The sequence below is a fragment of the Rhinopithecus roxellana genome, chromosome 5, assembly GCF_007565055.1.
Source record: "Rhinopithecus roxellana isolate Shanxi Qingling chromosome 5, ASM756505v1, whole genome shotgun sequence".
NCBI lineage: Eukaryota > Metazoa > Chordata > Mammalia > Primates > Cercopithecidae > Rhinopithecus > Rhinopithecus roxellana.
Window position 1 is genome coordinate 95,100,633 of NC_044553.1, and position 12,232 is coordinate 95,112,864.

At 39.9% G+C, this 12,232-nt stretch overlaps 1 protein-coding gene across 5 annotated transcripts in view; it reads left to right on the forward strand.

Annotated features, from left to right (window-relative positions):
* TOGARAM1 (TOG array regulator of axonemal microtubules 1) overlaps nucleotides 1-12,232 on the forward strand; it is a 126,098-nt gene that overhangs the window by 60,651 nt on the left and 53,215 nt on the right. For 4 of the 5 annotated variants that reach the window (XM_030931213.1, XM_030931217.1, XM_030931215.1 and 1 more), the window contains one exon: nucleotides 11,579-11,677. The exons of the other annotated variant lie outside the window; for it this stretch is intronic. In XM_030931213.1, the coding sequence (XP_030787073.1) occupies nucleotides 11,579-11,677 (99 nt within the window). The remainder of the gene's footprint in view (nucleotides 1-11,578; nucleotides 11,678-12,232) is intronic. 5 annotated transcript variants of the gene reach the window in all.

The window sequence follows — 12,232 nt, forward strand, 5'->3', positions numbered from 1 at the left end:
CTTTCAGTAAATAAGTGATTCCCACAAATTTATTGTGGTTTAATTGGTAAAACATAAAAATGGTAATGCTCAGAATAAAGACTATTGGACGATAAACACAAAAATAACAATTATTTTAAAATTCCACCTATAGTCTGCCACTACCTATTAAAGCACATTGTGCTAAATTTTCTGAATGATGTTATAATAAACTTCTTCTAGTGTATTAAATTAGTTTTGCCTACTAATAGAAAACATTTCCACCCAAAGCCAGTATGTTTATGGGTCTTATTTTATGAATTAACTGTCAAGACTAAGAATTTATAAAGATATGTGTGTTACTTCCACAAACAAAATTCTCTGTGATTTAATATCGGATATTCTTGAAACTTTTCTCTATGAACTTACTTAGTGCCCTTTATTCTACAGTCCTTTCTAGCCCAGTTTCCCTAGCTACCTCCTCTTCCCACCTTCCTGTTTTTATTCAAATACATTATTTTTTAAAAGTATATTTCACTGGGCACAGTGGCTCACACCTCTAATCCCACCACTTTGGGAGGCTGAGGCAGGTCAATCACTTGAGCCCGAGAGTTTGGGACCAGCCTGGGCAACATAGCAAAACCCCATCTCTATCAAGAAAATTAAAAAATAGCTGGGAATGATGGTGTGCGCCTATAGTACCAGCTATTCAGGAGGCTGAGGCAGGAGAATTGCTTGAGCCCAGGAGGTTGAGGCTGCAGAGAGCCAAGACAGCGCCACTGTACTCCAGCCTGGATGACAGAGCAAAAGCCTGTCTCAAAAAAAAAAAAAAAAAAAAATATATATATATATATATATATGTACACACACACACACACACACACATATATACACACATCATTATTGCTTAATGGTTTACATTGGAGCTAGATATAAAAATGGATAATGACTCAAATATATAATGCCTAGGATTTTGCATTTAGTGTATGTTTATGGTTGTAATCGCTGCAGAGTATTCATAAAGAGTGATTAAACATTCAAATGTAAATTAAAGTTTTTGTTATTCAGTAGAAGGAGGCCTACATTAAGGTTTTGCTTTTTTTTTTTTAAATTACAGATATAATAACATTTGGGTACTTAAAATGTGTTAGGCACTGTGCTGAACGCTTTACATGTATTTTCTTCATTTCATCCTAACAACAGTTATAGAAGAGGTACTATTGTCTCTGTTTCACAAGTAAGGTTAAGTGACTTGTCCAGGTTTTCTCAGCAGTTTGAGTCACAGTGCTATAATTTAAAGCCAGGAAACATGATTCCAGATACTGAGCTCTTTATCCCTATGTAGTTGACTGTCTCATCAGTGAAGCCAGTATAGAAGGTTACATTTCATGGTGACTTACCTTTTAAGATTGAATATCTCTAAATCAGAATCTTCCCTAAGCATACCAATAAAGAAAAATTACTGAGTCTTCTCAGTTTTCAGATTTTTCATTTTTCATGGGAATAGGGGAAAAGAGAGAAATGGGGAAATAGGTATCTCTTAGGTCACAGTTTTTAAATTCTGGATTAAAAAAAATTTGTTTTTAGTGTAAAGTTAAAGGTGTTGATTAAAAAAAAAAAATACTTGTCAGGCCAGGCACAGTGGCTCACACCTGTAATTCTAGGACTTTAGTAGGCTGAGATGGGCCGATCACTTGAGCTCAGGAATTCGAGACCAGTCTGAGCAACATGGCAAGACCGTATGTCTACAAAAACTACAAAAAAAAGTTGGAGGTGGTGGCATGCACCTTTGATCCCAGCTACTAGGGAGGCAGAGGTAGGAGGATTGCTTGAGCCTGGGAGGCAGAGGTTACAATGATCTGGGATTTTGCCACTGCACTCCAGCCCGGGGAGACCCTGTCTTAAAAGAAAAAAGGAGCCGGGTGCTGTGGCTTGCACCTATAATCCTGGCACTTTGGGAGGCCAAGGCAGATGGATCACAAGGTCAGGAGTTCGAGACCAACCTGACCAACATGATGAAACACCATGCTGGGATTACAGGCGTGAGCCACTGCACCCAGCCCACACCCAGTGAATTTTTTAATTTTAATTTTTGATGGAGGCGGGGGCTTGCTTTGTTGTCCAGTCTGGCCTTGAACTCCTGGGCTCAAAGAATTCTTCTGCCTCGGCCTCCTGAAGTGCTGGGATTACAGATGTGATTCACCATACCTGGCCTAATTATAATTTTAAAGCCTATTTTATGAAATGTTGTAGTATAGTGTATAGTAAATGTTCTTAGCTGCTAAGAACAAGGACAGGGAAAAGTATTATATAATTTAAAATAGGATAAAACTTCAAAAAGTACTATAATGTTATAGTTCCTAATATTATGTTACTTATGTTTTTAAAAGGTTAGAAGTTGAGAGAGGTTTAGGGGGGAGATATGTACCTATGTGTAATATTACTAGAATCATTCAAATATTTTAAAGGGTTTACAACATCCAGTGTAAGCATAATTGGTCAACACATGAACTATAGGTTTGGGTGGTGATTCTGAAGACAATAGGTCACTTGATATTTCATCTAGTGCATTAGAAATACAAAATAAACAATACCCAAGACATTATAAGCATATAAAAGGTTAGTAAATTTCATGACGAGTTAATTTTTAAGATTGAATATCTAAATTAGAATCCTCCCTAAGCATACCAATAAAGAAAAATTAATGAGAATTCTCAGTTTTGAGGTTTTTCGTCTTTGCTGCTGAACTGTTGTTGCTCAAATAATTTTGCCAAATAGGAGACTCAAGTCTTCGTATATGATTTTTGGGCTTCCTTGAGAAGCCACTGCAAGGAAGCAGTTGCTCATGAGGTTAACACTAGGGAATTTCTGCTGACTTCTGCCCCCAGGAAATGCACCAGATATATGCACACAAAACACACACACACACACACACACACACACACACACAGACGTTTTTAGAAGACATTTTGCCACTAAAATGGAATGCATTCATGTGGATTAATGACTCCCAGATGCCCAGTTATGTTGTAACCCTGGAGTAAAGTTGGGGCAACAAGAATATAATTTTCCTGTGGTAGAGCCTGGGAAAGCTTTGCTGTTATCATTAACCATTGTTGGCCAGGTGCGGTGGCTCACGCCTGTGATCCCAGCACTTTGGGAGGCCGAGGTGGGTGGATCACCTGAGGTCAGGAGTTTGAGACCAGCCTGCCCAACATGGCGAATCCCCATTTCTACTAAAAATATGAAAACTTAGCTGGGCATGATGGCGGGCACCTGTAATCCCAGCTACTTGGGAAGCTGAGGCAGGAGAATTGCTTGAACCCGGGAGGTGGAAGTTGCAGTGAGCCGATATCATGCCACTGCACTCCAGGCTAGGTGACAAGAGTGAAATTCCGTCTGAAAAAAAAAAAAAAAAAAGGAAAAAAAACACCGTTGTTAAGAATGTTTTTTTTAAACTTAGTAGCAAGTAGTATCTCTGTGACTACTCTGTCCATTGCTTAAGAGATACTATTACAGCTGCATTTTAAAAATGTCCCTTACAATAAAAAAAAAGTGGTTTTGAAGGGTATAAATATTTAAATAAATATTAGCTTGGTGCAAAAGTAATGGTGGCTTCTGCCATTTTTAATTGCATACTCCTTTTTTACCAACCTAATAATTAGAAGGTGCACCTGTAATCTAAAATATATAAGTAAATAAGAAGCTGTTATTTTTATGTGCTTAGCAGCTGTGGTCACTATAAGGTCAACTTCTGTACTATGTTATTTCTGATCTTTTTTTCTTTTTTGAGACAGTCTTGTCTGTTGGTCAGGCTAGAGTGCAGTGGCGCAGTCTTAGCTCACTGCAGCCTCCACCTCATGGGTTCAAGTGATTCTCATGCCTCAGCCACCCTAGTAACTGGGATTACAGGTGCATGCCACCATGCCTGGCTAATTTCTTGTTTTAGTAGAGACAGGGTTTCACCATGTTGGCCAGACTGGTCTCGAACTCCTGGCCTCAAGTAATCTACCTGCCTTGGCATCCCAAAGTGCTGGGACTACAGGTGTGAGGCACCACACCTAGCCTGCCATTTCTGATTATCTTAAATTATGTATGAGCAGGCAGTCAGGCATTTTAGGACAGGAATATTTTTTGTGGATGTAACTCAAATTGAGTAAGATGGAACTTGATTAAAAACTTTTTTGGTAAATTTCTTAAAATTTAGTCTGTGATATAATTTAGTACTATTCTATTTGGTAGCAATAAGTTGTTCATTGTTTTACAAAAGAGAATAAGATTTTTCCATATTTATTTACATGTTTTATTTCCCATGTAAAGAAAATCAAAAACAAAAAAAAATGCTTTTCTTCTTATAAGTAACTCGTACCTTCATATAATTTTTCATTTCTTTTTTTTTTTAATTGCTTTGAAATAACTGTTGAATATGTTCATTCACTGCTAGTGGCTTCCTTTTTTAGACGACAGAATCATAAACATATTTATATCTTTTAGCCAGCAGTTAATTCTACTCCATAAAATTACATCACACTCACACATCCAACTCTGAACCATTTACTAAATCTGTCTTGGCAACAAGAACAAACACGTTGAAAACCAAATTTAACTTTCTTCCCAGACTCATTTCTCTTCCTTTGTTGTCCATTTTTATTAGTAGCATTACCATTTTCCCAGTTAGGGAGGCTTAAAGCATTACAGTCATTTTTGTCTATTTCTCTTTACCTTCCAAGTTTAGGAGGTGGCTTACCCTATCATTTACTCTCAGTCTAACTTAATGTATCTGCTGCCACGGTTGTTATTTGGGCCTCTTTACCACTTCCCTGGGTAATTACAAATCTTTCTGGTAAGGCTTCCCTCTTATTTTCATTCATCTTAAATCCAGGCTGCATGATCTTCCAGAATTGTCTTTCTAAAATACAGTCATTATCTCTTCCTTACTCAAAACCTTGATTAACACATAAAACTAACCCCTGGAAAAAACAAAAACCTTGAGTGCTTCTGTTTTCTTTCTTTCTTTTTTCTTATTTTTATTTTTTGCAGTTGCAAGATTTAATAGAGTGAAAACAGAACTCCTATACAAAGGGAGGGGACCCAAGGAGGGTAGCCGTTACCAGCTCGAATGCCTGGGTTTATGTCCTGATCAATGCCCCTCCTGCTGTGCTCTCAGGTGATAGATGATTGGCTATTTCTTTACCTCCTGTTTTTGCCTCATTAGCATTTTAGTGAGCTCTCTTTACTACCTGATTGGTTGGGTGTGAGCTAAGTTGCAAGCCTTGTGATTAAGATGGATGCGGTCACCTTCTGAGCTAGGCTTAGGGATTCTTAGTCTGCCTAGGAAATCCAGCTAGTCCTTTCTCTCAGTACCCCCTCTCAACAGGAAAACCCAAGTGCTGTTGGGGAGGTTGGCTGACGACCACTCTAACTGCTTCCTGTTGAATTGGGGTGTAGTAGGGGTTTTGCAGTTGAGATTTCCTTGGGAGGGGTGCCTTCGATGTCACCAACATGGGAGCATGGGCTAGCAGGCTGGTCCAGGGGTTCACGGTATATCTTAGTCATGGACTGCATCTGGGGCTCCATTTGAAGAACCATTTGTAGCTTTACAGCTTCGATTCTGGAAGAGACAAACTTAACGAGGAGGTTAAAGATACAGGGTCCAAAGAGGAGTAACAATATTATAGCTGCTAGAGGTCTTAAGAAGGGGAGAATCCAGGGCATCCATTGGCTGAGGAGGCCCCAGGGTCCGGTGTTTTGAAGCTCCTCTACTCTATGTTGTATTTGATCTTGAATTTCTTTAACTTTCTCAGTGATGATTCTGGATTGATTAACATAATAACAGCATTCTTCACCTAAAAATAAACAGGTTCCCCCTCTTTTGGCGGTTAGCAAGTCTAAAAGCTCTTCGATTTTGAAGGACTACTGCTGCTAGAGAGTTAAGCTGATCTTGCAAGGTGACCAGGGAGTCGGCAACCTGTTCCTTGTCACTATTTAGTTCTTGAGATAGTTTGTAATAGAACTGAGTAGAGGTTGTGATACTGCCAATGCCAGTACCTAGTCCGCCTAGCACTCCTGTTCCAATAACAAAAGGAAGAATGGGTACTCTTGTTGCGGAGCTTAGGTACAACATAATTGTATAAATCTTGTTCAGTGGAGATGGCCATAGGTGCACTAAGAATGAGAGGAAGCACATAGATTCTGAAGAGTCATTCAAACGAAAGGCTGAGGTACCACAGACAAAAAATACTTCTGAGGGTAGACAGACTATTCATGTGGGAGGAGTTACCCACCTGATGCATTGGGAGTTGGTTGTGTCTACAGTATTGCTAAATTTTACACAGGAGAGGTTTGAGGTATGGGTTATTTCCAGATTGGAAACAAGAGGTCCTACTAAAACGGAAGTGGTGTTTATTTCTGTGCTGAAGTTATTCCATTGTTCAGGTACAGGGATTGAAATGTATGACCTGAAGTGCAGGGGGAGGCACATTCAACAGTTAGTAGGGTTTTGGGCCGAGGCCTTATGGAGCCCCGTGAGGATGGTATTAAATAGGCTTACCAGGCGAGTATGGGTATTGAGGGTTTCATGTAGTTTTGAGAGATCTAGTCCTTTGTAAGGGGTACGGGTGCTATGTACCCGGGTCAGTTGGGAGATTACTTCCTTTACATGTTTTTCTCTTGCCTGATCTTGAACTCCACCTCCATCAGACATACTGGTATGGGTGAAGTAAGTCCAACAGACAGTGGCTCTGAGTCCTCTAGGACAACTAGGATTAATTGTTTTCCCTGTCCAATAATGAGTATTTGCATGCATGCAAAGAGTGGCAGAGTTACAGCAGTTGCAGGGCATATGGGCGGTAAAGGTGGGGTTTCTCTTAGGTAAACTCCTATACGATGGGGCATCAGTATTTCCTGAAAGCTTCATTCTCCATAGAAACTCTTGGTAAGGGGAGCTACTGGTCATACAGTGGCATGGAGAGGGTGCAGTGAGAGTGAAAGGGGGTAAGATAAAGAGAAAAATATGATAAGGGAGGGCCATGGGGATTTACGATTTTCGTTACTTCCCTCACAGTTGTTGCTTGAAGACCAGGCGCAGATTCTCTAGAGGTTCACAGGAATAACAAGCGTTGTCTGCTGGATTTTTGGGTTCTTTTGGCAGTATCCAGGGTTTGACTCGAGTGTGATATATCCAAGACTCCAATTTAGCCACTTTAACCACGATTGGGGTAGATGAAATGACTGGGTATGGTCCTTCCCAGGATGTGTCTAGGGATGGGGAATTAGAGGGAAGGGACTTGACTAATACCGTGCCACCAGGGTGGAATAATTCTTTTCCCTCTTCTCAGGGACAGGCTCCTTGTAATGTTTTAAGAACTTGTTGATATTTGGCTAAGGCGGTGATGTCTGCAGCTAAGTTGACCGTCTCTCAGTCAAGCACAAGTTCATGGGTTAGGAAAGGCCGTCCATACAGCATTTCGTATGGGCTAAGTCCTGCTTTCTGGGGACAGTTTCGGTTTCTTAGTAAGGCTATAGGCAACAGAGCAGGCCATGTGAGGTGGGTTTCCTGGGTTAGCTTTTTTAGATGTCGTTTGAGTGTTTCGTTCATTTTCTCGACCTTCCCTGAGGATTGTGGCCTCCAGGCGCAGTGCAAGTGATATTGTATACCTAACACCTAGGATACTCCCTGGGTTACTGTAGCCTTGAAAGCGGGGCCATTGTTACTCTGTAAGCCTCAGGGAGGTTGGAATCTGGGATTTATTTCATGAACTAGTGCCGTTATTACCTCTTGGGTCTTTTCTGTCCTACAGCGGAAGGCCTCTGCCCAACCAGTGAAAGTATCTACCCAGACTAGTAGATACTGAAATCCCTGAGATTTGGGCATGTGGGTAAAATCTAGTTGCCAGTCTTCTCCTGCGTAATGGCCTATTCTTTGTTCTCCTGAAGGAGCTTGGTGATAAAGCAGGGGATTATTTCTTTTGCACACTTCACAGGCCCTGACTATCTGCTTGATAGTTTTGAAAAGGCCTGGTCCAATAAATAATGATTTGGCCATCTGATGGGTGCTATCAATGCCTAAGTGAAAGGTTTGGTGAAGGGTTTTAAGTAATTTCCATTGGTTAGCTGCAGGCAAAAGTACTTTTCCTTCTTCGGTGGCTAGCCATCTTGAGGGGAGAAAACTATGTCCTCCTGAAGTTCCCCATTCTATTTCTTCTTCTGAGTAGTGGGGCTTGGTTTCCCAAAGGGGATTACCCCATACCAGGGGTCCTTCTGTAAGCATTTCTAATGGAGGGTCCTGTCTGGCGGCTCTTTGTGCTTCAATATCCGCTTGGCGGTTCCCTTCTATTTCCCTTTCCTTTCCTTTCTGATGACCCTGGCAGTGTAAGACTGCCACCTCTTTAGGTTTCTGTACCACCAATAATAATCTCCTAATGGCTTCCTGATGTTTGATAGGTGTTCCCTCGGAAGTTAGGAATTCCCTTTCTCTCCATATTGCTGCATGGGTGTGGAGGACTAGGTAAGCATACTTAGAGTCTGTATATATGTTTACCCTTTTTCCTTCTCCTAATTCTAGTGCCCGAGCGAGGGCTATTAGTTCTGCCAGCTGAGCACTAGTTCCTGGAGTGAGGGGATTACTTTCAAGTATTCCATTATCACTGACCACTGCATACCCCGCTTTTGGAAGTCCTTTTTCTACAAAGAAACTTCCATCAGTATACAAGTTGAGGTCGGGATCAGTCAAGGGAACCTCTGGAAGCTCCCTTCAAGTGGCATAGGTTTGAGCAATTACTTGTTGACAGTTGTGTTCTATCTTTTCTTCATTGTCTGGAAGAAATGTGGCTGGGTTAAGAGTTGCACAAGTGTGCAGTTGCAGCACTGACCCTTCAAGTAATAGAGCCTGATATTGATATTGATACCTGATATTGTTGTCTGACAACCACAAGTCTCCTTTAGCAATGAGAATGCCGTTCACATCATGAGATGTCCACACAATAAGATCTCTTCTCTGTATTATTTTAACTGATTCAGATACTAAGACTGCTAATGCGGCCACTACCCGTAAACAATGAGGCCAACCCTTTGACACTACATCAATTTCCTTACTCAGGTGTGCCACAGGTTGCAAGCTTGTCTCTTGGACCTGTGTAAGGACCCCTAGAGCTATTCGTTTTTTTCTGTGACGTACAAAGAAAAATCTTGCCCTGTTGGCAAGCTTAACACAAGCGGTTCTCTGTTTTCTGCAGAACAAAGTTCTTACTCCGTGGCATAACTGTTTTTTTTCTTGAGACGGAGTCTTGCTCTGCCGCCCAGGCTGGAGTGCAATGGCCAGATCTCAGCTCACTGCAAGCTCCGCCTCGCGGGTTCACGCCATTCTCCTGTCTCAGCCTCCCGAGTAGCTGGGACTACAGGCGCCCGCCTCATCGCCCGGCTAGTTTTTTGTATTTTTTAGTAGAGACGGGGTTTCACCGTATTAGCCAGGATGGTCTCGATCTCCTGACCTTGTGATCCGCCCGTCTCAGCCTCCCAAAGTGTTGGGATTACAGGCTTGAGCCACCGCGCCCGGCCTTTTTTTTTTTTTTTTTTAAAGACGGAGTCTCACTCTTGTCGCCCAGGCTGGAGTGCAATGGTGCAATCTCAGCTGACTGCAACCTCCGCCTTTCAGATTCAAGTGATTCTCTTGCCTCAGCCTCCTGAGTAGCTGGGGTTACAGGCATGCACCACCACACCCAGCGAATTTTTGTATTTTTAGTAGAGAAGGGGTTTCACCATATTGGCCAGACTGGTCTTGAACTCCTGACCTCAGGTGATCTGCCCACCTCAGCCCTGCAAAGTACTGGGATTACAGGCACGAGCCACCACGTCTGGCCCCGTAGCATAACTTTTAAGACCCTTAATAATCTTGCATCAGCTTCATTTCGTTTTATATTACCTTTAACTATTTTTCTCTTCATACCCGATGCTCTCGCACTTTTAATATTTTCTTAATTTGTATGTGAAGGACCTAGGTGCCCTTTCCTAATTGTAATGGTCCATATCATGTCTGCTGTCTCAATTAATGACTTGAGACAGTGGAGGGTGCTTGAAGTATTAGCAAACTAGAATCCATGATTTACTATTTACTCTCTCTGTATTTGAATTAGATGGAAGTATTATAACAAAGAAAAAATATGTAATGATATTTGTGTGTGAAGAAGCTTTTAGACATATTTTTCTATATATTTTAGAATTGAGACGTAATGAACAATATTTCTTTCAACATTTCTTTAAGAAAAACTAGTGTAAAAAATAAAAATATATTAAAAATGATTAATGACAGCTTCTTTTATAAGTGAAAAACTCCTTGGAGATAACATGTCCTTTATAATTTTTTCTGATGAGACTTGTCTAACCATTTGTCTCTTGATAGTTTATGTATAGATTTTATGTTTGTGTGAACTGTTGAGCAAATTATTCCATTTCTGAGATTTTTTTCTCTTTGTCACAGAACACATTTTTGGGCTAACCGTGTTTCTGTTAGTTGATGTGTGCTGTATAAGTGTGTACTAATTTTGATTATTCCATACTGAAGAAGAAATATATGGAAAATGGTCATTTACGTGGATTTCTTTCTTTAATCTTTGCCATTTTCACATAAAGCCAGGTTGCTATTACCATTAGCAGTTAACAAAACAATCTATCTGCTGCTTAATTTTTAAAAATCAATTATTTCATTGAATTTACCACTGTTTAACTGCTTTTCTTTTGTAAAACCTAAAGTAATATATATTTCTCTTTTCTTTTTTTACCTTGATACATTCATCTAACATGTATTTATGGAATACCTGGTATGTGCCAAACACTATACTAGACTCCGGGAAAGAAAAATCATCAAAACTAGACATAGATCCTATTCCCATGGAACTTACAGTCTAGTAAGAGTGTAAATAAAGAATCAGAAACTAAGATAAAAGTTAACCTAGAAAAGTACAGGTTGCTATGACATTGACCTGATCTATTTTCTGATGTCAGTGGATTTCCTTTTTGATTACCCTTTTGTTGCCCAATAATCATGCTGTGATAATTCACTCGTATGCCTCTCACACCTCACCCTGATGTGTAAACTCCTTAAGGAAAGGAAGGGGCCGGGCATGGTAGTTCACGCATGTAATACCAGCACTTTGGGAGGCTGAGGTGGGCGGATCATGAGGTCAGGAGTTCGAGACCAGCCTGACCAACATGGTGAAACCCTGTCTCTATTAACAATACAAAAATTAGCTGAGCGTAGTCGTGCGCACCTGTAATCCCAGCTACTCAGTAGATTGAGGCAGGAGAATCACTTGAACCCAGGAGGCGGAGGTAGTGGTGAGCCAGTATCACACCACTGCACTCCAGCCTGGGCGACAGAGCAAGACAGAGCAAGACTCCATCTCAAAAAAAAAAAGAAAGGTTTATTTTCTCTCTAGTGCCTAGTCCATTCTAATATTGCAGTTACAAACATTTATAATGAAATAATGACTTAATGAACATGTACGAATAAATGATAAATTCTTTGTATGAAATAAATTTTCAGTTTTAAAAGACCATGTTACAATGTCCTAAGATACTACATAATAAGCAAATATTTTTAAGTATTTGTTTTGGGTTTTTTTAGGAATTACAGGGTCATCATCAAATCCACAGCAAATTTCCAGTTTTGACTTCACATCCACAAAGACTTTATCAGAAGACTCAGTAGTAGTTGTTGGAAAAGGTATTTCAAAGTTATTTCACTTCTTGATTATATGTATTCACCATATAGAAGCAAAGCCTATCAATAAGGAATAGAAAATAATTTGATTCAAGTGTTGAGCGGAATTTCTTTTCGCAAATGTATTACGCTATCTTCATTAAAAGAATTAGAAGTGAATACTTACCTTCATGTTTCTATCTTCTAAGGAAACTAGTAAATTCATGTCATTAATTTTCAGAGAGATGTATTATGTGACTGCTGCAGTTTAGGTACTTCTAAGACAGTTTTAGGATAGCTTACTTAGTTTTAGCATAGTTTAAATTCAAATAGCCCTTATTTATCAGCTTAATAATCAATGTAATTATCTCCCATACAAAATCTAGGCAAGTGAAAATTAAACTCCCATTATATATTTTAAGGGGGCTAAGGGACCTTGAACAAAATTATTGAAAGTATCCTTTAAAGCTATTTTCTTTTTAATTGAAAACTAGAATGTAGTGGTGTACATTGAGGGTATGCATCTTATTTTTGTTCAATATGATGAAATAGAATAAAAGTCTTGAAAACTTTTTCCTA